Genomic DNA, 23934 nt, shown 5'->3' on the forward strand with positions numbered 1-23934 from the left:
TATACATATCTGGGGCCAAATATTTTTGAGAGCAGACATGACCAAAATCCGCAATGGTACACTTTAAAACCAAGCTAGTTAATTGGCCATTTCATAACATGGAATTTTAATTGTTATGTGACTAAGAAGAAGCTAAATATTGGCTAAACTTGCTATATTCATGATCTAGAAAGAAGAATTAAAAGAACATTTGAAAGTTTTATTAGAAAACCCCAGTGATACCAGTTGAAATAATATTTGATGAATTTCTTTTTTTGTGTGTGTAAATCAGTGTTCTGGGATGAGGGTCGTCTCCTGAAGCCTTATGGCTCTCTGGGGAGTAGAGAAAACTGTAAGCGGTGTTGACACGGCTTCCGGAAGGCACGAAAGTGAACATAGGGCAGAGACAATTGCACATTTTCCTCCTGCTGCTCTCAGAACTCATTCTCCTTTAGGTCTTCTCACTCTGAACAAAGTTCTAACTGCTAGAAAACTTTTGGGATTCGAATTTTAAACTTTGTAGTAATAATAATAATAATAATAAAATTATAGTGGTAAGGTGGCTACTACTTATCTAGTATTTGCTAAGTGCTTCACATGACCTCAAATCCTCTTCATATCTCTACAGTTATTTTACTGTATAGTTGAGGAAACAAAGAAGGGAAGAGGTTGAGGATAAGATATAAAAAATAAGGGGAATAAAATATTACAGATTTATAATAAACAACTGGTAGCACATTGACTGGGTTTTGAAAGTGATAAAAGTCAACAGTTTAGTTATTGAGTAAGAAGAAAACTATACTATCATTAAAACATTTTTTCTGAAGAATAATTCATCTGGGTAATATTTATGACATACTTTTGGAAAAATTAGGTTACAAACAGAATGAATGGGCCCAATTTTGTTAAACACTAACAACAAACAAGCACACACACTACTTATCTCTGCACTAAGAGAAGCCTGGAAGGGTATAAAACAAAATATCTACAGCACTATCATTACGGGAGTGGGGTTAGGATTATCAGCTCATTTTCTTCTTTGTTCTTTTTTTGATCTTCCAAACTTCTTATAGTGAACAGTTATTATTAATGTAATCAGAAAAGATATATTAACTATTAGTAGTTCTAGAAAAAATATACTTAAAAGAGAGATATTGCTTACGTGGAATAGGGTATGCAAACCGGTCTGGGTGCTTTGTGATGAGGGTGTTTTTTATGTGTCTTCTCCCAACACCATGTGCACCTATGCCATTTTTTTAAAAAAGGAAGTTAATATTGACAAATGTTAATAACATTCACAAAATGCTTTGAAGATGTGAATAAAAGAGCCATGTGTTTCCACAATCAGACTTACCTAATAAAACTAGGGTTTTCCTTTTGAATGCTGGCAGTTTTACTACTTCTTCATATGTAACAAGATCTAATTGATCAAACACTAAAATGCAAAGATTTGGAAGAAAAGTAAATTCGCAGACACAGTATTTCATGTATGTAAATTATAATTTTACTGGCAAAACTAAAGTAACAATAAAATCATGTCTTAAAAAACACGAATCCAACTTATAATATATTTAAGTCATACAACCTTTTGGGAAATAATTTCATTTTTAAGCCCATGAAAATGCACTTTTAGAAGCAGGGGCATCCAAAGATATGTTGAGCACATGCATAAAAGTCCAATTCTAAAAGATACTGCATCTCTTTTCATGCAGTATCCAACAAATCATATGAATTCATTCAAAACCACATGCTGTTCATATTTTTGCAATTCTAAGAAATCAGCAATAAAAAGGAAAAAGTCTGCAGACAGTGACCAACATGAATATAGCATGAATGCAACTAAAATTAACCAAGAAAGAGGCGAGCTAGATTATTTCTAGGGATGGATGTGGGATGTATGGACAGCTGGTCTTTAACTTCATGGTTCTTTCTTTCAACAGAGTTGCTGAAGGCAGCATGCTGGATTCTTTCAAAGCCAAGTACTGGAACTATGATTTCACAAGCCTTTGAAATGAGCATTTCACAAGTTTTATTGTAATCCAGCTATCCATTTGATGGAAAGTCTTCGGAATGTAAGTAGGGGAACACGCTTCCCTGGGCTGCAAACTTTGTCAGTCTGTGTACAGTGAATCAGGATGAACAGAATGGAAAGAAGCATGAAGCAGAGTCTGAGCTTGAAAACCTTTGCAAAAGGGAGTTCTCTAATCATTGCAGACTGAGAAGAAAGACTTGAAAAACAATTTGTTTTTGGAAACCTGCCTCTCAATAAAACTATTACAAAATTTTTCTGCAGAGGATAAACATTCCTGTTGAAGTTCAAGGTAGTCCAATTCTCACACACATTTGAAAAGTCTCAATCATGCATCTATATTTCCTGTAATATTTTTCTGCATGGTAATACCCAAATATTGTCAGGCACACTGAAATTTCTTTTTTAAAGGATATGAAATATGCTATGGATTTTAGAGGGGTTGAAAGAAATGCAATAAAATTGATTCCCTTGTATAATAAAAGAATCTGGGGTGTTTTAGTCAATCATTAAGAAGTTAATCCCTGAAAAATATGGCAAAATGCTTCTGAGTATCAGTTCAGTCCTTTACATTTGTGATCTTCCCAGTAGCAAAGAACCTTAAAATGCAAAACAGGATACGCTAGAATGCAGTATATCAGAAACAAATAAATGAACAAAAGTATCATTCCCAAAATACTAAAAAAAGAAATACAATATGTTAAAATAAGGGTTAGTGCATGTTAATGGGTATTTATGCATTGGTTTTCTTTTGATAACTTGGTTCCATAAAGGTTGACTAAAAGTCTTTAAAGCATATTTTCTAACAACAGCTAAAAACCAAGAAATGCTTTCTGTGTTTAGACTGGCAGAATTATAAAATCAAAATGCACATGAGGTTCTCTGCATAGCAGAGCTACCTAGTCATGCTGTAGTGGTAATGGAGAGACCAGAGTTGCACAAATAAATCAGGAGTGCTTACGACATTGCTTTTTCTATCTATTGCTCCCTGAGTGATATTTCCATCAAAACAATGTATGCTTATGAAAAAGGTGTATCAACAAGCTGATAGATTTTAGAATATAAAAATAATCAAACATATCACAAAAGATCAAGAGGATAATAACTCACACTTTCTAAATGGTATACACACTCATTTTTCTCTACAAAGCTCTAACTCCAAGCCTATTGAAATAAGAGTTGTCGTATTTAAAAAAACAAAACAAAACACCTAAGAATGAGTTAGATATTAACCATCAACACCCAAACAAATGAACAGATATGTTACACATCAATATCTTAACCATAAACAAATAGTATGAGGAGGTTACGCTGGTCTCAATAAAATCAACACATGGTCATAGGATTGAGAAACAATAACAAAGAATATTTTAAAATAAGACATACAGGAATATAAGGAGAACACTTAGACCGGACTTCTAAAGGTTTTAAGATGTTCACTGATAAAAGAAAAAAGGACTTAATGAAAAGAAACCATTAAAAACAAAGAGGCATAGTCACTCAACAGGTTACTTACATGCACAGAGGCCATTGGGAGTAAGACAGCATGAAAAATGTACAGGGGTCATTGAAATATGGCTTTTAATATATTAGTAAAATAAAAGTATAATATGCACAAAAGAAACTTTACCATGCAATATTCTAAACATGAGGCAAATAAATCAGAAACAAACCCATTTAATAAAAATTCAACAATATCCTTATATAAAAGCCAGTGGATTTTATATGCTAGTATATGCATAGAAATTTTGTCTGGAAATAGTTACAAAAAAAGCTTTTTCAGGGAGTGTAAATGTGGAAGCCTTTTGGTTTGCATTTTGTACCTTCCTGTACTCTTTGTAATTTCTATTTACAAGTGCCTATTATATTGCTTAAAAAGAAAAATGCCCACAGGGCAGTGAGATTATATCCCACTTCTTGTTGTCTTTAGAGTACTCTGTATTAAAGGAAAAAAAAGGTTATAGCTTTTTAAAGTCAACAGTACTAATTTGTGACATTAAGCATAATTTAAACACACCTATGAATGGTACTGTACAAGTCCTCTATGTTCATATATGGATGTATGTAAATAGGGTATTACAGGATATTTAAATACCTCTATTCAGGGCTCTAACATTGAAAAACTAAATTAATGACTATTTTTTAAAAGTTTACTTAGTAACTTGAAAATGTATTTGCTGTAAGCACTATACTCACCATAGTCAAATCTATTCCCAAGGCTTCAGAAATACTATCTGGCATAGTTGGCTCATACTAGCTTGATTTCCTGGTAAGCTACTCAATTTCCATGACCCTTTTAAGTATTTAGATAACTATTTTCCAGTTGAATCTTTTTTGTAAATAAGCCTTTAACATTGATTCCTTATTTCAGTTTTATTTTCTTAAGTGAGAGGAGGGAAGATAGTGAGACAGACTCTCGCATGTACTCCAACCGGGATTCACTCAGCAACCCTGTCTGGGGCTGATGCTTAAGTCAACTGAGCTATTTTTAGTACCTAAGGCTAATGCACTCCAACTGAGCTATCCCCAGTGCCTGGGGCCCACACTTGAACCAATCCAACCACTGGCTGTGGGAGGGAAAGAGAGAGAGAAGGGGGAGAGGAAGGGGGGTGAGAAGCAGGTGGTCACTTCTTTTGTGTGCTCTGACTGAGAATCAAAACCCAGACATTCATATGCCAGGCTAACACTCTATCCACTGAGCCACTGGTCAGGGCCACCTTATCTCAGTTTTGTAAAGCTACCAGTACCTTCAAATATTGTATAAATCTTCAATTAGAAAAGACATTGCACACTGGTAACAGTGGGATGAGTGCACACTCAAATGCCTGCAGTGACCAGGCAGCTAATGTGCTGAAATGAGTTGGCCAGGTGCAGGAATGGATGGTGGGGATAACAGGTCCAAGAGAAAGAGTCTGGAGAATGAGTGTACAGTTCAAAATGGACATCAACAGCCTAGAGTCATTAACAAAGAAAATGGGCCTTGTGTTACCATATTCTCTGTTTTCAATGGAAAGCAGAAACCCGGCTTTTTATGTTAAATATCTGATTTTCAAATGTGATAACTATTATTTTAAACACCGTATGTGTATGGGGAAAACAAAACTTATTTATGGGTCATATTCAGCTAACAAACTGCCACTTTATAATGTGAGATGTAGGCAACACAGTTTGAAGATGATTCTGCTTTTAACTAGATATGTAAAATTTCCTGGTGACAGAAATGAAATGAAAAATAATTAAATCTAGTATTATAATTTCCATCAGTTCTAGATATTGACAAAGTTCCCATCTTTATTTTTTACTAAAAATATAAAAAAACTGAAAAATGATCATAAGGTTTGGGTTTTGCCATCAATAGATGCTGAATTCTCAAATATTTGGAGCAGGAAACAAAACATATGGCCCTTATTTTAATTTACTAAGGACTATGAGAGGACCCCCCCCCACTTTATTTTACAATAACTTCTGAAAACGCCACAAAAACCATCAGAAATAGTTTGATTTGTGACCCACAGCCCATTAAGCTAGTTCTTCGTAGTAAAGAATATGATACTTCAAAGTTCTCAAATATCCACCTTACTGATGGAGGTCACCAGTATTTGTTTCTTTCTTTTAGAGCAATTCTTTATATAGGTAATGTTGCATATTAGGATGAACATTCATTATAGCTAAAAAAAGAGAGCTGATAAAATGTTTGACTTCCCGTTTTGACTTCATCTCTTATCAAGATAATCACTAAGCAAATGGATTTTCTGGACTTTATAATGAATAAAATGAAGGCTTTGGTTGGTGAAGGAGAAGAAACCGGAAGAGATGGTGACAGAAAGCCCTTGCCATACAGCATATTTTAGAAAGTCCAGGAAAGAAGTTGGGTCTCCTCCTGACTGGAAACACTAATAGGAGACACCTCATGAGATTCTGACTAGACAATTACAAGTAATCCTAAACATAAGTTCTACAAAGAACCTTGAGTGGCTCTGCAAGGACGTTATAAGAAGCTCAGACTGTCTATCAAAAGGCATGAAAGTAGCGTCTCATTGGCAGTGACAAATACTGAGATGTAAGAGGAAATTGTAAGCATGGTAAGGAAGGTGCTGAGGCCCAGAAGACCATTGCTTAGGAAAATGCTGAAGATAACAGAAAAGCGGTGGTGGTGGATCTCCCTGTTTCTTAGTTCTAAATCTACAAGAACTTAGGTCCATGGTTTTGGATAGAAAGTATAATGTCAAAAGAGAAAAAGCAATTCTATTCTATTCTGATGAGGCTCCTGTCTCCTTTATCAAGGGTGATGCCTGTCAAATTTGATAGGCAATGTTTACCAGAGCTAAAGCCTGAGATAAAGGACAGTGAATGAGTACCTGTCTTCATTAAATGATACCCATTTGTTAGGCCCAGTAATGAAAGAACCTGAGCTCCACTGAATTTTAGAATTAGAAAAGATATACTTGATTGACTAATGTGATTTGAGATTCTCTTGTTTTGAGGCCCGCAGAAACCAAATAATCTTGGAAAGTTGCAGTTACTCAGGTGAGCTAACTCCTGGTCCTATCTCAGGTTGCTTATAAAGCTTACAGGCGTGTTTGCACAACCACTGAGCATCACCTATGATGAATCAGAACAGGAATCATGGAAGATCAGTGATGCCCCAGGGTGTCAAGGCACAGAAAGAGAGAAAAAGGCAAAATTCTTAAGCGAATGATGCATAAATTCTTTGCCAGAATTTAGAGTTCTAGTTTTTCAATCAGATGGCTTTGTATTTTTCCTCAGAGCTGAACTGGTACTGGCAAATTGAATACCCCTGAATATTTGTTCTGTATTAGTATAACAGAAAGCTAATGACGAATGACAGACTCAATCAGCCATTTCTTTGCTTTTTTGGGTTTAAATTAATTTTGATGCCATCTGTCTATATCACTTAAAATCATTGTAAAAATTATAAGGATATGTATATATAGACTGTTGACACAGCTTGTGAACCTCTTAGAAGTTGACGTAAATAAAGGTGACTATGGAGCCTTGGCCAAAAAAACCACTGGCATTTTGTGTTAAGTAAGTTTCTGCTGATACTATAGTGAGTTTCTTCAAATAGTACTACTTGAGCATTCACAATTAATAGTTGCTAAATTATGTTTACTCTGCTTTAAATATTTCTTCCCTTAAAAAAAAACAGAAAAGCCATTAACAGACTATTGCTCAGTAGTGTTACATAATCAGAAATGACACAATTTATTGGCAATAAAATGTAGCCATTCAAATTTATTCCACATTCCACAGTACTTAAAAATGTTTACTTTTACTCTCTGAATAAGAAATGAACTATTCTGAGTTTCTAAATAATTTTTCCTAACGAATGCTAATAACATGTTATACTATTCTACAGAGAGAAATGCATTTCTTATTTGTCAGAAACATTATACTGTCAAATTGGATATGAATGACTGTATTCACTTGATTTTTTCCCCCCATATGTTTGATTTTTGGAGTTATTTCTGAAACCTTGGGAACTAATCTAATACCAGTGTTGGGACTTGCAATTCCTTAGAAAAAGTTCCTTATAAAAGGAGTCATATTAAGAATTTATAGAAAATAAGTAAAATCCACTTTGTATATCAGCATGCACTTGCTTTAACTTAAGTTACATCCTGTCAGTCTTCTGGGAATTCTGCTGCAATGACAGATCATGCTTTTTTGGTATTCATTTCAGATTTTGGCCTACAAGTGAGTGTTTTGCCTTAAGTGTACGCAAGCTTCCATACACACAAACATACCATAATGGGAAGGCCACAATAATGTTCTTGGTCTTTTAGGAGCCAAGGAAATATCGTGAGGAAAGAAGACTAGTCACAGAAACTGACTAAACCAAGTTAGTACCCAATGTCATTTGTGCTTCTTCAAACCAATCACTGAACCATTTGCAGCACAGTTCTCTGTGAAGAGTGCACCTCTGCCCTTTGAAAAGCATTTTAGTGCCAAGTCCAAGGGTCAGAGAGAAGCCAGGAGCAAGAGTATTTGCTCAAGGAGGCAAGGATCCTGGTAACTCAGCAAATTCTCAAGCTTTCATTTCCTAGAGGAAGACTTAACACACTGGGTTCTTTTTGTTCCAGAGAATACTATTTCCAAATAGCATTTTCTTCCTATAAAGTGTAGCTCTGTAAAATACCTGGCAAATAACCAACATAACAATTGAAGGAAGGTTTTTTTTTTTAACGCTTTTTGCAAGCTGATGAAGATCTCATATGGTGGAAAGAACTCTGAAGATTGAATTGAGATGTGATATCTATTACGGTCTTTGAGATGTGTAACCAGCCTCAGTAACAGTCGTACTTTTCCCTACCTGCATTGTGCTTTGCCAAATATTTGTCTTTGTACTGCTTCTTTTTCTTGCCAAACCAAGTACAGCTGGCCTGCTGCTCCTGTTTGGTCTTCTCCATGGCAATGCAAGCTACTCGCCTAGCATACAAAGGAAGAGAGAGAAAAAGAAACCTTTTGTATAATTTTATGTTGATAAAAAAGAAAAAATACTGATTTGAGGATTTTACATGAACCTGCATGAACATATTCCTCACAAAATTTTCAAGTCATTCAGATAAAGCTTGTTCTTTGGCTTTCATGACAATTTCTTAGAAATGTTTTAAAAATACAACCTTAAAATGACATTGTGTTCCTTGAACATATATTAACTGAAAAAATAAATAAGAAGTCTAAACATATGGACATATAGTGGAAAGAGCATAGAATTTTGAGTTCATACAGGTCTGGTTTATCACTTATTAGCTTTTATTGATTTAGTGTTAGGTGCTTTTCTGAGAAATTTACATGCATTAACTCATTTAATCTTTTCAAACACATGAAATTGCATCACCACTTTACAGATGAGCGGATCAAAGAACTGAAAGGCTAAATAATTTGTGTCATCGGATCATTTACAGCAAAATGGTGGGATCTTGATAACATTATACGAAGTGAAATAAGTAAATCAGAAAAAACCAGGAACTGCATTATTCCATACGTAGGAGGGACATAAAAGTGAGACTAAGAGATATTGATAAGAGTGCGGTGGTTACGGGCGGAGGGAGGAGAGGGAGAGGAAAAGGGGGAGGGGGAGGGGCACAAAGAAAACTAGATAGAAGGTGACAGAGGACAATCTGACTTTGGGTGATGGGTATGCAACATAATTGAACGACAAGATAACCTGGACATATTATCTTTGAATATATGTATCCTGATTTATTGATGTCGCCCCATTAAAAAATAAAATTATTAAAAAAAATAATTTGTGTCAAATCACACAGTTAATAAGTGGGAGAAGGAAGACAGTCTGGCACGAGAGCCCATGCTCTCAGCCAGTACGTTCTATTGGCAAGCTGCTTAATCCCTTGGAGCCTTATGGATGAATTAAAGCAGAAACTGTTAACAATGTCCCTAGCACAGTGGCAGGCACCGTAGATGCTTAATAAATGGCACTATTACTACATGATGATTCTAGTCTAAGACAGAAAAAGAAGTGATACAATTAAATCCACAGAACTACAATCAGAAAATTAGAATTTTGTTCTACATGACACCATCTGTAACATATGCACAAATGTTAAAAAGTTGCTCCCCGGCCCTGGCCAGTTGGCTCAGTGGTAGAGCGTCGGCCTGGTGTGCAGAAGTCCCGGGTTCGATTCCCGGCCAGGGCACACAGGAGAACCGCCCATCTGCTTCTCCACCCCTCCCCCTCTCCTTCCTCTCTGTCTCTCTCTTCTCCTCCCGCAGCGAGGCTCCATTTGAGCAAAGATGGCCCGGGCGCTGGGGATGGCTCCTTGGCCTCTGCCCCAGGCGCTAGAGTGGCTCTGGTTGCAACAGAGCGACGCCCTGGAGGGGCAGAGCGTCGCCCCCTGGTGGGCGTGCCGGGTGGATCCCGGTCGGGCGCATGCGGGAGTCTGTCTGACTGTCTCTCCCCGTTTCCAGCTTCAGAAAAATACAAAAAAAAAAAAAAAAAGATTGCTCCCCAAGTAAATAATTTTGTGGTATTTCCATAGAAGGTTTTGCTTATTTTGTTTGTGGACCAACTAAGGGTCATTAAGCGAGCCACATATAAGAAGAATCCAAAATTACTATCAGAATGCCATTAAATGCTATTGAAAACAAGTTATTTTCCAATGTAGTTGTACTGATTTACATTCCCACCAGCAGTTCCTATTGTTCTACTTTATTGATAACACTTGGTATTATCACTCTTTAATTTTAGCCACCATGGTAGGCAAGTAATGTAATAACAGTGTGTTTTGAATGTGCACTTCACTGATTATTAATGAGATTGAGCACTGTTTCATGTTTATTAGCTATTGGCTTTCCTTTTTTGTATAGTGCCTGTTCAAGTCTTTTAACTATTTTTCTATCCAATTGTCTGCTTTTTTGATTTGCAGAAATTCTTTTTTTTTTTTTTTTTTTTTTTTTTACAGAGGCAGAGATAGACAGGGACAGACAGACAGGAACGGAGAGAGATGAGAAGCATCAATCATCAGTTTCTTGTTGCGTGTTGCGACTTCTTAGTTGTTCATTGATTGCTTTCTCACATGTGCCTTGACCGTGGGCCTTCAGCAGACTGAGTAACCCCTTGCTGGAGCCAGCGACCTTGGGTCTAAGCTGGTGAGCTCTTTGCTCAAGCCAGATGAGCCCGCGCTCAAGCTGGCGACCTCGGGGTCTCGAACCTGGGTCCTTCCGCATCCCAGTCTGACGCTCTATCCACTGTGCCACCACCTGGTCAGGCTGCAGAAATTCTTTAAATGGCCTGGATATCACATCTTTGGTAGTCATACATGTTGCAGATATCTTCTTCCAATTTGTGGTTTGTCTTTTTACTGTTTTTATGGTACCTTTGATGAATATTACTTATTAGTTTTAATTTAGTCAAATTTAGCTATCTTTTCCTTTATGGGAGTATTTTTGATATCCTGTTTAAGAAATCTTCCTTTGTCCCTGAAGATATATTCCAATATTACCTTTTCAAGGGTTTATAGTTTTGTTTTTCACATTTAGATTTTTAATATACTGGAAATAATTTTTGCATATGGTGTAAAGTTAGGGATTGTCTTTTTTGCCTCTCCCCCTCCATGAATACCCAATTATCTCAGCATGATTTATGGAAAAGTCTATACATTCCTCACTAGTGACTATTTATATATGGGAGTATTTTGGGGTTTTCTTCAATTGGTCTATTTGAGCATTTATATTACCATATATTATTAACTTAATTACTACAGCTTTGTTTTGGTATCAGGTGGAGTAAGACTACTCTACTTATTTTTCTAGAACAGCGGTTCTCAACCTGTGGGTCGCGACCCCGGCGGGGGTCGAATGGCCAAAACACAGGGGTCGCCTAAAGAACATCTTGACTGTTCCTGATACTGTGAATTTCCATGAAAACCTTAATATTAGCCTATCAATTTCAAAATAGTTAAGATTTGGTTGGGATTACACTGAATCTATGGTTCAATCTGGGAGAAATAGACATCTTTACAATATTGAGTCCTCCAGTCCAATAATGCAGTATGTCTCTCTGCTTACTTAGGTGTTTTTTAATATCTCAAAAAATGTTATAATTTATCCTATAAATGTCTTGAACATCTTTGTTAGATTTGTAACTAGTTTGTTCATTTAAAAGAAGGGTTTATAAATGGTATTTAAAACTTTTTTTTTTGTATTTTTCTGAAGTTGGAAACAGGGAGGCAGTCAGACAGACTCCAGCATGTGCCTGACCGGGATCCACCCGGCATGCCCACCAGGGGGCGATGCTCTGCCCATCTGGGGCGTTGCTCTGTTGCAACCAGAGCCATTCTAGAGCCTGAGGCAGAGGCCATAGAGCCATCCTCAGTGCCTGGGCCAACTTTGCTCCAATGGAGCCTTGGCTGCGGGAGGGGAAGAGAGAGACAGAGAGGAAGGAGAGGGGGAGGGGTGGAGAAGCAGATGGGCGCTTCTCCCGTGTGCCCTGGCTGGGAATCGAACCTGGGACTCCTGCACGCCAGGCCGATGCTATACCACTCAGCCAACTGGCCAGAGCCCACCCATATATTTTGAAACAAATATAGGTTATAGGTTCCTCCTCCTTCCCTCTCTTCTTTTTCTTCTTGCAGTTTGTGTGTTACAGTATCTGGTTGTTTGTTTTGTAGTTTACAAGTCCAGATTTTTTTGATTTAATCTTTGTGGTATCGTCATCAAGTCCCTCTGTTTTCTTCATTTCCTGATGTTGGAGTCCTGATAAAATTTAAGTTCTGTATTTTTTTTTGCAAAAATACTTTATAGTATTATGGTTTTGCAGGTGGTGTTAATATATGGTATGCTACAAATGTTTTTCTGTTTATTACTGGTAAATAAGACTATAATTGATTTTTATTTTTTGTGACAGAAACATAGAATCAGAGAGAGGGACAGATAGGGACAGATAGGAAGGGAGAGAGATGAGAAGCATCAATTCTTCATTGCGGCATCTTAGTTGTTCATTGATTGCTTTTTCATATGTGCCTTGACCGAGGGGGGGGGCTACAGTAGACCAAGTGACTCCTTGCTCAAACCAGCGACTTGGGCTCAAGCTGGAGAGCCTTGGTCAAACCAGATGAGCCCGTGCTCAAGCCAGCGACCTCGGGGTCTCGAACCTGGGTCCTCCGCATTCCAGTCCGACACTCTATCCACTGTGCCACAGCCTGGTCAGGCTATAATTGATTTTTATATATTGATTTTATACCCGCCATTTTGTTAAACTCTAATATTAAGGTTGTTTATAGTCCTTTGAATTTCTATACACAAAATCATATTACCTGCATTATTTTTTTCCTTTCCAATAATGTTTGCTGTAGGTTTATTGTGGATGCTTTCAATCAGGTTAAGGAAGTTCCCTTCAATTCACAGTTTGTGGGAGTTTTAATAATGAGTGGGTGTTGAATTTTATCAAATGCTTTTTTCCCAGCATCTATTGTTATAATCAGGAATATTTTCTTCTTCAGTCCATTAATACAGAGGGCTGGGTTGACTGGTTTTCAAATGTTGAACCAGCCATGCATTTCCAGTACAAACTCCATTGGGTCAAAATGTATTATCCTTTTTATATATTGCTGGATTCAATTTGATAATATTTTGCTGAGAATTTTTACATATATGCTCATGAGGTACACTGGTCTGTAGTTTTCTTGAATTGCCTTTATTGAATTTCAGTATCAGAGAATGCTGGCATCATAAGAGGAGTTGGGAAGTGTTCTCTTCTGTTTTCTTGAAGAGAACATCCTCTATGTCTCTTATGTTCTTTTGTTCATTGAGGGTTTTATTTTTATTTATTTCTTTATTTTAGGTTATGAGGAAGGCATTTATTGGGAAATACTGGGAACTCTCAGCATCAGCATCAAAGTCAATCTCCACATATTATGTAAGTGGGATACAGAGGAGGCTGGGGAAGCCTTGCTTTGGGGATTCTTCCAGGACAAGCTGATATGTGGTATTAGTCATGACTGCAGCTTCTGTAAGGCACAGAATCCTTGGAAACTTAAACAGAACTGAGGAATTTTTGATAGCTTAAAAGAGACAAAATCCTGACCTTGTGAAGTTTATGTTATAGTGTATAGAGTATCTTAATAATAAATGTTTTCAAGTTTAAAAAATAAAAGCAAAAAGTTTCCAGTAAAAATTTATGGTGTGGCCATAAAAATATGTGGTGTAGTGATAGAGGAATAAAACAGATTTTTACCAGTCACTCAGGAGATGAATGTTAGTTCTTTTAGCTCAGTAAGTGGAGGGAAACTATGTTAAAATTTAGGTCAACCCAGAGGGAAATTTCAAACAAGTTTAACATGTTATTGCTGAGGCAAAGGGAGGGATGATAGATTCAGGGACTCATATCAAAGGAATAGAATGATGAGCCTTGTCAAGCAAGATGAAATTTAATGAGGATAAATAAGGTAAGCATTTGGGTTCAAAAAATTGATTTCTCACCTATAGGATGTACAATATGTCAGTTGGTAGCAACATATTTGAACAAAGTTTCAGGGTCTGGCTTATAGTATTGTTTCAGCTCTTCCTCGTTAATACTGCATGCCAAACAACATTCTAGAGACCAGTTCCATTTTACAAGAGACTCTGCTCTTTCCCCTCAGCTGGGATTGCCTTCCTGTACCTATAAAGTCTCATTCAGGTCTCAAGGCACATATTGCCCAGTGGGCTGTTTCTTCATCATCCCAGTTAGAATCCCTTTCTCCCTCTACAATTTTTGCAATTTTAAGTTGCAAAGTTTTTCTGCAAAGAACTGAATATATTTAAAGTGTACAATATCATCATTTTGACACATCCCTAAAACCATCACTACAATGAAAATAAGCACTTTGATCACCCTAGGAATTTCCTTATGCCCATCTGCAATCCCTCTCTTCCTCCTCTTGGAACCCCAGGTAACCACTGTCATTATAGTTTAGATTCGTTTTACATTTCCTGGAATTTTATATAAATGGAATCATATAGTTCATTTTTTTCCCCTGGAAACTCAGCATAATAATTTTGAGTTTCATCCATATTGTTTTGTGTATCAATAGTCCATTTCTATTAATAGCTTAATAGCATCCCACTGTATGCATAGGCCATCATTTGTTTATCCATTTACCTGTTGATGAAAACTTTAGAAAAATTTAAGCCATTCTAACAGGTGTGTGGCCACTGAGTTTTGTCACCGCATTTTTTCCCTCATAAGTTTCTTCCAGTTATTTTTCAATTCTGCTATACCATTAAAAAATTTCCTGTTCTCTGAACATATTTTTCAAGCTTATTGTTGATTTTTTAAAACCTGCTAAAAAGCACAGATGTTTAAAAACCTTTGTCTCCTAATTCCAATATATGAAGTGAGTTTGGGTTTGTTTCTTCTGTCACTTCAGTTAGGTCTCTCTGTTAGGTTTTACTTGTTTCCTTGTGTGCCTGGTTATTCTGACTTTCTAGTCACTACCCTTGAAAAAGTTTGTGAGGGGTTAGAAGGAGCTGTAAGATGAGGCCTAAGATAAGTGTTCTCATGAGACTATCTTTATGTTTCTGATAGATATTTGGAATTATTAGTAAATGGTAAACCTCAAATCAAGTGCATGGCTGGAGTTTCCCTGGTGTCCCAGGCTACTGTGTCCCTGGGTATAAATCCACTCAAGGTGAACCCATGGCCACAATTTTTGTTTCCTTCTTACTCCTTCTTTTGCTTTGCTTGGCAACAAAGCAGCCTTCCCTATGCTCCTCTGGTGTGGAAGGGCAGTAAGAGCATGCTTACCTGCTTGTTCTTACCCTGAGGCATAGCCTTTCATAGTCCTAATATTGTGGAAATAGTCTCCTAACAGATTTCCCTGCCTGTATGGGCCTTGGGTCTTAACCTTGGTCCTCTGGCAGAGAAGTTTTTAGTAATAGAAATGGCAAAACATCCCTGGCCATGTTGTTCAGTGGGTAGAGCATTGTCCCGGCACACTGAGGTCATGGATTTGAGAAGCAACCAATGAGTGCACAACTACATAAATGGAACTAAGTGGAATAACAAGTTGATGCTTTTCTCTCTCTCCCTTAATCAAATCAATGAAAAAAAAATCAGAAATGGCAAAATGGGCCAATTTGGTATTTTACTTTTTATTGCTCTGATTAATGGCTTTCATAGAAAAACTGGTCGCTGAGTTCTCCAATGCCTTTTCAGCTACTCAAGTGTTTTTAGGGTAATTTTCAAAAGCACATTTTCTGCAGCACTTTTCATTTTATTCAGCAGAATTAAGTAAAATAACCTAGTTTATCATTATAGGAAACAGGAGGCAAATTTGCTTTTTCCACTGCTGTTTCTCAGGATTTCTCCAGTGGATTTGAAGTTCTAGGTATTGGTGAAACATGATTTTTTTTTTTAAGTCTATAATATTTTATTTTTATTTTATTTTTTTAAATTATAATTTTATTTTTTTAATGGGGCGACATCAATAAATCAGGTTACATATATTCAAAGATCAACAAGTCCAGGTTATCTTGTCTTTCAATTATGTTGCATACCCATCACCCAAAGTCAGATTGTCCTCTGTCACCTTCTATCTAGTTTTCTTTGTGCCCCTCCCCCTCCCCCTTTCCCTCTCTCTTTCCTCCCTCCCCCCGTAACCACCACACTCTTATCAATGTCTCTTAGTTTCACTTTTATGTCCCACCTACGTATGGAATAATGCAGTTCCTGTTTTTTTCTGATTTACTTATTTCACTTCGTATAATGTTATCAAGGTCCCACCATTTTGCTGTAAATGATCCGATGTCATCATTTCTTATGGCTGAGTAGTATTCCATAGTGTATATGTGCCACATCTTCTTTATCCAGTCGTCTATTGACGGGCTTTTTGGTTGTTTCCATGTCCTGGCCACTGTGAACAATGCTGCAATGAACATGGGGCTGCATGTGTCTTTACGTATCAATGGTGAAACATGATTTATACAAATGATCTGACTGGGCAGAAGAGGTCAGGAATCTACTTAATTATTTTCAGTAAATGCTCATGATATATGGTACCATTCAAGGATACATTTTCTAAAACATAAATATCAGTAATAATATAACATCATCATCATCAAAATGACTCCTCCTGTTAATGCTTAAACCTGTGACACACATGTCAGCAATGACACGTGTAGCCATTTTCGATGACACGTGGCCGCATACCAGAGAAGTATGGGGTCACATGCAGAGGAGGATGTTTAATCCTCGGCTCCTGCACGGCCAGGTGCAGTAGCCAAGGATAAAACATTTGCTGTAGTGTAGACACTCCGTGCCGGAGGTCTGTAGGCCAAAACAACAGAACTCTGGTACAGAGCGGCTAGTTCTAGGACTTCCGGTTAGGCTGTTAGGGGATCTTTGACCTCACTTCCGGCCGGTGGAGCAGGGAGCAGTGGAATGCCGCGGGGGATGCATCTCTGGGGGCCCTGTGATCGCCATTACCAGCAACCACATAACCACAGCAACCATCATCCAATCTACTGTTCTGGGGTATCATGGATTTTCTAACTGACCATCATTACTGAGATAAGTGAGGGGGAGGCTGGGAGAGGTGAAGGCCTGTGCTATGGGTGCCATTTCCTGCCATTAGAAATAGCAGCAGCCATCTTAATTTACATAAGATACAACTTGCAGAATTTCAAGACAGCATCTGGGCTCAGGTGTTTGTCAACTTGAGGTCAAAGTTTGAGAATCTGGAAAGGTGCTGCTTGGAGAATCAAGAGGAGTGCCACTATAAACAGGAAATTTGGAGTGCCTGGAACCGATTACCAGATACTTTTAGCACCCTGAAAAATATAGCAATGGCTTTACTCACAATTTTTCTCTCTACGTACTTTTGTGAGACCTTATTCTCAGTGTTAAATAATATCAAAACCAACAAAAGAAACAGATTGACAGATGAATTTAGTAGCGCTTGCTTGGGCTTGAAGTGTACAAAATACCAACCTTCAATTGAAGATTTAGCCAGTGAAATTCAGCAACAAAAAAGTCACTAATAGGCCCTGGCCGGTTGGCTCAGCGGTAGAGTGTTGGCTGGCGTGCGGGAGAGCCGGGTTCGATTCCCGGCCAGGGCACATAGGAGAAGCGCCCATTTGTTTTTCCACCCTGCCCTCCTTCCTCTCTGTCTCTCTCTTCCCCTCCCGCAGCCAAGGCTCCATTGGAGCAAAAGATGGCCCAGGCGCTGGGGATGGCTCCTTGGCCTCTGCCCCAGGCGCTAGAGTGGCTCTGGTCAAGGCAAGAGCGACCCCCCGGAGGGGCAGAGCATCGCCCCTGGTGGGCGTGCTGGGTGGATCCCGGTCGGGCGCATGCGGGGAGTCTGTTTGACTGTCTCTCCCCGTTTCCAGCTTCAGAAAAAAAAAAAAAGTCACTAATAGTCAGGTTAGTTAAAGAATTCCCCCTCCCCCTCACTTATCTTAGTTCATGGCACCCCACACAAGTTAAATAATATCAAGACCAACAAAAGAAACCGACTGACAGATGAACAAAGAAGTCACTAAGCAGGTAAGTTAAATAATTAGTTTTCGGTTTATTAAATACAGTTATATATTACAATTATACATTTTTGCTATTTAAACTATAAATATCACGAAATTATGGTTTTTTTCTTGAAGTGACACACCACCTGAATTATGCTCGGTTTTCTTGCAAAGTTTGACACACCAAGCCCATCACTGGCTTAAACTATTCCTTGAATATTAGACTGAAAGACAATGCCAAGTAGAAGGCTGCTACTTCCTCTACCTGAGTCTACAAATCCCCGTGTAAAATGATGACACCTCAAGTTCTTATCAACTCTAATATTCTAAATTTAAGAATATTTTTGGGGCCCTGGCCGGTTGGCTCAGTGGTAGAGTGTCTGCCTGGTGTGCAGGAGTCCCGGGTTTTATTCCCGGCCAGGGCACACAGGAGAAGCGCCCATCTGCTTCTCCACCCCTCCCACTCTCCTTCCTCTCTGTCTCTCTCTTCCCCTCCCGCAGCCAAGGCTCCGTTGGAGCAAAGTTGGCCCGGGCGCTGGGGATGGCTCTGTGGCCTCTGCCTCAGGTGCTGGAATGTCTCTGGTTGCATCAAAGCAACATCCCAGAGGGGCAGAGCATCGCCTCCTGGTGGGCATGCTGGGTGGATCCCGGTTGGGCACATGCAGGAGTCTATCTGACTGCCTCCCCGTTTCCAACTTCAGAAAAATACAAAAAAAAAAAAAAAAAGAAGAATATTTTTGGGAAATATGGGATAGCCGAAAGGGAAACCAAACAAAAGTGATTAGCTAAGGAATCCCTTTAATTAGCGAGAAAAATGCGTGAAAAGTAGTTATAAATATCTATGAGCTTAATGGCTTTTGTCTCTTTTGGCTAGATTCAAGTATTTTGGGAGGAACTGGCACAATGCCGAAAGGTTATTTTTTGTCACATGAAACAAAACTTAGACATAAAATTATCTCTTTTGCACTAGATTTCTGATAGATTGTCAAAGGGCTGACAAAGGTAAAACCATCAACATTATTTAAAAAATAGTTTGCCTGACCACGTGGTGGTGCAGTGGAGAGAGCATTGACCCGGGATGCTGAGGACCCAGGTTTGAAACTCTGAGGTCACTGGCTTGAGTGTGGGCTTACTGGCCTGAGTGTGCGGTCACTGGCTTGAGTGTGGGATCATAGACATGATCCCATGGTCACTGGCTTGAAGACAAAGGTCGCTGACTTGAAGCCCAAGGTTGCTGGCTTGAGTAAGGAGTCACTGGCTCAGCTGGAGCTCCCTGGTCAAGGCACGTATGAGAAGTAATCAATTCACAACTAAAAGTGCCTCAACTACGAGTTGATGCTTCTCATCTCTCTCTCTTTCTGTCTGTCTCTGTCTCTCTCTCTCTCAAAGGAAAAAAATAATTCAAATAAGCAAATTGTAACAATAGCATAAACAGATTTTATCAAGATATATAGTAATCTGTGACTCCTTTTCTCAGTTAAAACTAGTGTCTAAACTCAGCAGGGGTCCCCAAACTTTTTACAAAGAGGGCCAGTTCACTGTCCCTCAGACTGTTGGAGGGCCACCACATACAGTGCTCCTCTCACTGACCACCAATGAAAGAGGTGGCCCTTCCGGAAGTGCGGTGGGGGGCCAGATAAATGACCTCAGGGGGCTGCATGTGGCCCACGGGCTGTAGTTTGGGGACACCTGGTCTAAAGTGTCTGACTTTAACCTGCTTTCAAAACTCAAATTTCCTAAGAGACATACATTTAAAGACCTGGCAAGGTAAATAAGAAGCATCTGACTATCGTTTTCTCCTAACAGCATAACACATTTTATCTTCAAATACCTGGAGTGACACTGAATCAGGACATTTGAGTTTTTGGCTGTGGTGGAGTGGAACAGGAGTGGTAAAGAGCATGCAGAGGGGCAAGAAGAGGGCCGTTAAAAAATAGAATTCTAACAGGATTGAAATAGCATATAGGAGTGGAGGGTTCTGCTAAGACACCACAATATGACAGGGACCAGAGGCCAGTCATTGAACATCTGTCTAGACCAGTTGTAGGCAACCACGGCTCGTGAGCCACATGCGGCTCTTTGGCCCCTTGAGTGTGGCTCTTCCACAAAATACCATGTGTGGGCGCTACCTCGGTAAGGAATGTACCTACCTATATAGTTTAAGTTAAAAAAATTTGGCTCTCAAAAGAAATTTCAATCTTTGTACTGTTGATATTTGGTTCTGTTGACTAATGAGTTTGCCGACCACTGGTCTAGACCCTTTTCCGCTACATAAAACAAATCTGGCTGGATAAGTAGGAGCTCACTAGATGTTGAGGATTTAGAATTCTTGCATGACTAACTCAAATTTGTTTGGCTAGTAGAGGAAGAAATAGATTTAAAAGGTTTTATACTTTAAAACAATAATATAAAGTTGAAAAATGGATGGGCAGGGTTTTGTTTTTATTATAAACAAAACAACAAAAACATACCATTCCTGAAGCTCAGGAGAAGGAATGAGACCTGCAGTTCCATTTTTGGAGTTTTCCAGTTTACCCTGCCACCAATTGTGATCATCCTTACTAATAATCTGGATAATGTCGCCAACTCTGAATCGAATGCCAGCTTCCTTGCAGGGGATGAGGTCATCCTTGGCTGGATCATATTCAAATTGTGCTCTTACATAGATCTATAAAACAGGAGTTTGTAAGAAAAGATGCCATGGTGATGTCAAAGAAAACAGTGCTAACCTACTAACCACATATCAACACTTACAAACAGGACATGAGATGGTGAAAACAAAAATGATGCATGGAAATACAACACAAAAACCTGCTACCACTAGAAACAATGTACCACTTTTGATGTGTACAGGTTTAAATCTCTGCTGTTTTGTTTTTTATCTGGAGGGAGCATTTAAGATACTTGTTTACTAAAACTAACTTAATTTTGGCTTTTACTATGACAGAATAGTCCCATAATTATAGAGATGTATGCTTACCATTTAAAAATATGGCTAGGGTTAGCTGATGTTATGGATAAGCTGTCATGACCATGTGGCAATTTACGCTATAAGCACAAGCATTCAGCGTGGGTTTTAATCCTAAGGCAGCACATGGTATGAAACTAGCAAGAATGCTGTGTTTGGTATCTTGTAAAATGCCTACACGACAACTGGCAGTATGTCTACATACCGCTGATAACCTGAAATGTATTCAAACATTTAAAAATAGTTTTATTTTTAAAAAAGCATTTAGGCCTTATATTTGTATTTTACTCTTTTTAGAGAAGAAAAATGAATGTGACTCGTAGCTTTGCCAACGTAACACTTGAAATCAGCATAGAGTTCAAGGCTTTAAGTTTTATGATATGTCAATGCAATTAGTAAATGCTATAAAAGGAAACAGACTGGCATACAAGGGGTTATCATATGGCAGCATTTTATCAATTACTGGATTTCTAAGTGCTTTACAATAAGGTGCAAGGTATATAATGCCAAATCACTTATTCAGTCATAATACTAAACTGTGGTGAATTCTATCAGGTGCTAACTTATGCAAATCTTAACTCTAAATCTGATTATTTTTTAATACCACATTTCAAGAAAAAGTCCATAAAAATTCTATTTCTTGAAATTAAAATTGAATATTAATGTTTAAGTCACTGTAAAACCAACCTGAAGGCTTTGGAACTATGGTACAATTATTTTGTTTTTCTTTTCAGAAATTCAGCCTACAAAATGAACAGGTTTCTGCATTTGCACCTCAAACTCGTACTGTGAAGGAGTTAGCACACTGAATGGTACCTGCCAGCGTGTGGCAGCTCTTAACTTTTCATGTGTGAACTAACAGAGGCTTATGGGGACGTAAAGCTGGGTTATTTATGTTATTTTTCATTGTAAATGGCTTTTAGAAATATACATACAATGCAAATTTTAAAAAAGCCTTCAAATTTCAGAAAATTATTGCTTAAAAATGTTTAACAGCATGTAATTTTAGTTATTCTTAGAATTCTAAGAATTTTGTAACCTTAAAAATTTTTTTCCACCCCATAAGACCCTCAAAAGGCTGAATTATTAATCATCAACATAATTATCAGGTTGAAATTACAATAACCATCATAGCTACAAAGATGTGAGGGAAAAATCTTTATAGAGAATTAGTCATGTTTAATGTGTTAGAATGAAATGATACAAGCTCTCAATGCTAAAATGTTATGGTCCAAAATGCAGACATTATGGAATGGAAAGGGTTATTAATAAAGGACTGGCTATTAGCAGTTCAGTTCAGAGAAGTGTCTATAGAGGATATCTATTCACCTGTCGTCCTTTTGGTTGGGTAGTTGATGGCAAGTCCTGTAGAATAAAGCCAACCCAGGAGAAAAATTTTCATTTACTTTTCAAGAGTACAAAGTAATTTGTGTGTTCTGTTACAATATGGTTAAAAAATGAGCTAGATTTAACTTGTAAAGAGATAATATACATTATTCCTTTTCTCAGAAATGTTGAGTTATCAAAAAAAAAAAAAATCAAACCCAGGCCATTTAGCAGCAAGCTGAAGAAAGCAGGTAAGTTTAAGCAGAGAGAAAATGTGTTTTTAAGAAACAACTCAGCATCTTCAACACAAAAGCCACTGCGAGTGAAAGAGCCCTATTAAAACTAAAAACCAAAACCCAAACCAAAAAGAGCTGTTGCCCTTTTAACTTAGTTACTGCAACCATTTAGATTTTGAAAAATTTGATGGCTATATGGATTTTCACCATCTTAAAAGTATTAAATGTTAACTGTTATAAATGAATTGCTTTATAGCCTATTTTGAAGTTGAAAATAAAAGTCATAGGAAAATTTCTCCCATAATTTCACTTACTGATATCATTTACTTGAGATGATTTCTAAATTATTTAAAATTTTACCTGATAAAAAAGTTGATATATTTTTAAAGGGCAATTAATAGTCAGAAAAAAGTGATACTGCTGCATTATTAGAACTCTCACTAATTTTAACAGCAATACCAGCAACTTAAGAGAAGATTTTGTTATCCCAAAATATTGCATACTTGCACTTAGAAGTGCTTCCACTTGCTTAAATAAACTAAAAACAGTTCTTTTTATATTTCAAAATGGGCAGTTCTAAAAACTATAAAATTCCAAGTTCAGGTCAAAATATAAAGTACTTTGTGTTAAAGATGTGGTAACAGCGTGGCTTAAGTGCAGTTTGAAGCCAGTTTCCTTTTGCTTTTCATATCCAGGCAAGGCTTATAATTCACAAAATTATGTGCACGTACCACAAAAACAGAGGGCACACCAATTCGTAAACTTAGATAGCGGAAACTAAAACATGTTGCTGATACCCCTCAGAATAGACAACTACAAGCCCAAGATGACCCAAATGCCTACTCTGCAAAATCCGTACATTTCTTTATCCTTCTCAGATTAAAAAAATATTTAGAAATTTCAACAAATTTTCATTTACATCCTTTGTATAAGTTTGAGCAAATTCATAAATACTAGTGGGGTGACAAATATTTTGAGAATGACCAAGGTAGTCTTGAACTACATTTTTTCAGATTTAACTAATGGAAGGGCTTTTGTTGAGAAGAAAATGTTGAAAATGGTTTTCCAGGAGTAAACTGCATTGTAGCTGTAGTAGCCTTGTATATTGGCAGAAGACAATATTTCCACTGAACATACGTAACTAGAACACTCATGGCAGGTGGCACCAACAAAATTGTCACACTTTGCCGTGTGAAGCTAGAGTTCTTACCGAAACAGAATTGTTAGTGCTGCTATGACCATTAGCTGGGGACTGTCTGGAAGTGGAGGGGGAATCTCTCTGAAATAAGACACAAGGTTCATTAACACAGAACACCAGCACAGAAACAGAGATATTCACATCAACAGTTACAACCACAGTCTGACAACCATTTCCTTTGAGGTTTTAGCTGCAAAGGTGCCATACTGACTTG

At 37.8% G+C, this 23934-nt stretch overlaps 1 protein-coding gene across 10 annotated transcripts in view; it reads right to left on the bottom strand.

Moving 5' to 3' along the window:
• CASK (calcium/calmodulin dependent serine protein kinase) overlaps window positions 1–23934 on the bottom strand; it is a 493794-nt gene that overhangs the window by 24374 nt on the left and 445486 nt on the right. For 2 of the 10 annotated variants that reach the window (XM_066250380.1, XM_066250382.1), the window contains 6 exons: window positions 23733–23801; window positions 22290–22325; window positions 20464–20660; window positions 8343–8458; window positions 1334–1414; window positions 1142–1222 (listed from right to left, as the gene is read on the bottom strand). In XM_066250380.1, the coding sequence (XP_066106477.1) occupies window positions 1142–1222; window positions 1334–1414; window positions 8343–8458; window positions 20464–20660; window positions 22290–22325; window positions 23733–23801 (580 nt within the window). The remainder of the gene's footprint in view (window positions 1–1141; window positions 1223–1333; window positions 1415–8342; window positions 8459–20463; window positions 20661–22289; window positions 22326–23732; window positions 23802–23934) is intronic. The other 8 variants (XM_066250385.1, XM_066250387.1, XM_066250381.1 and 5 more) reach the window with 7 other exon arrangements.

This window comes from Saccopteryx bilineata, chromosome X (assembly GCF_036850765.1).
Source record: "Saccopteryx bilineata isolate mSacBil1 chromosome X, mSacBil1_pri_phased_curated, whole genome shotgun sequence".
Taxonomy (NCBI): Eukaryota; Metazoa; Chordata; class Mammalia; order Chiroptera; family Emballonuridae; genus Saccopteryx; species Saccopteryx bilineata.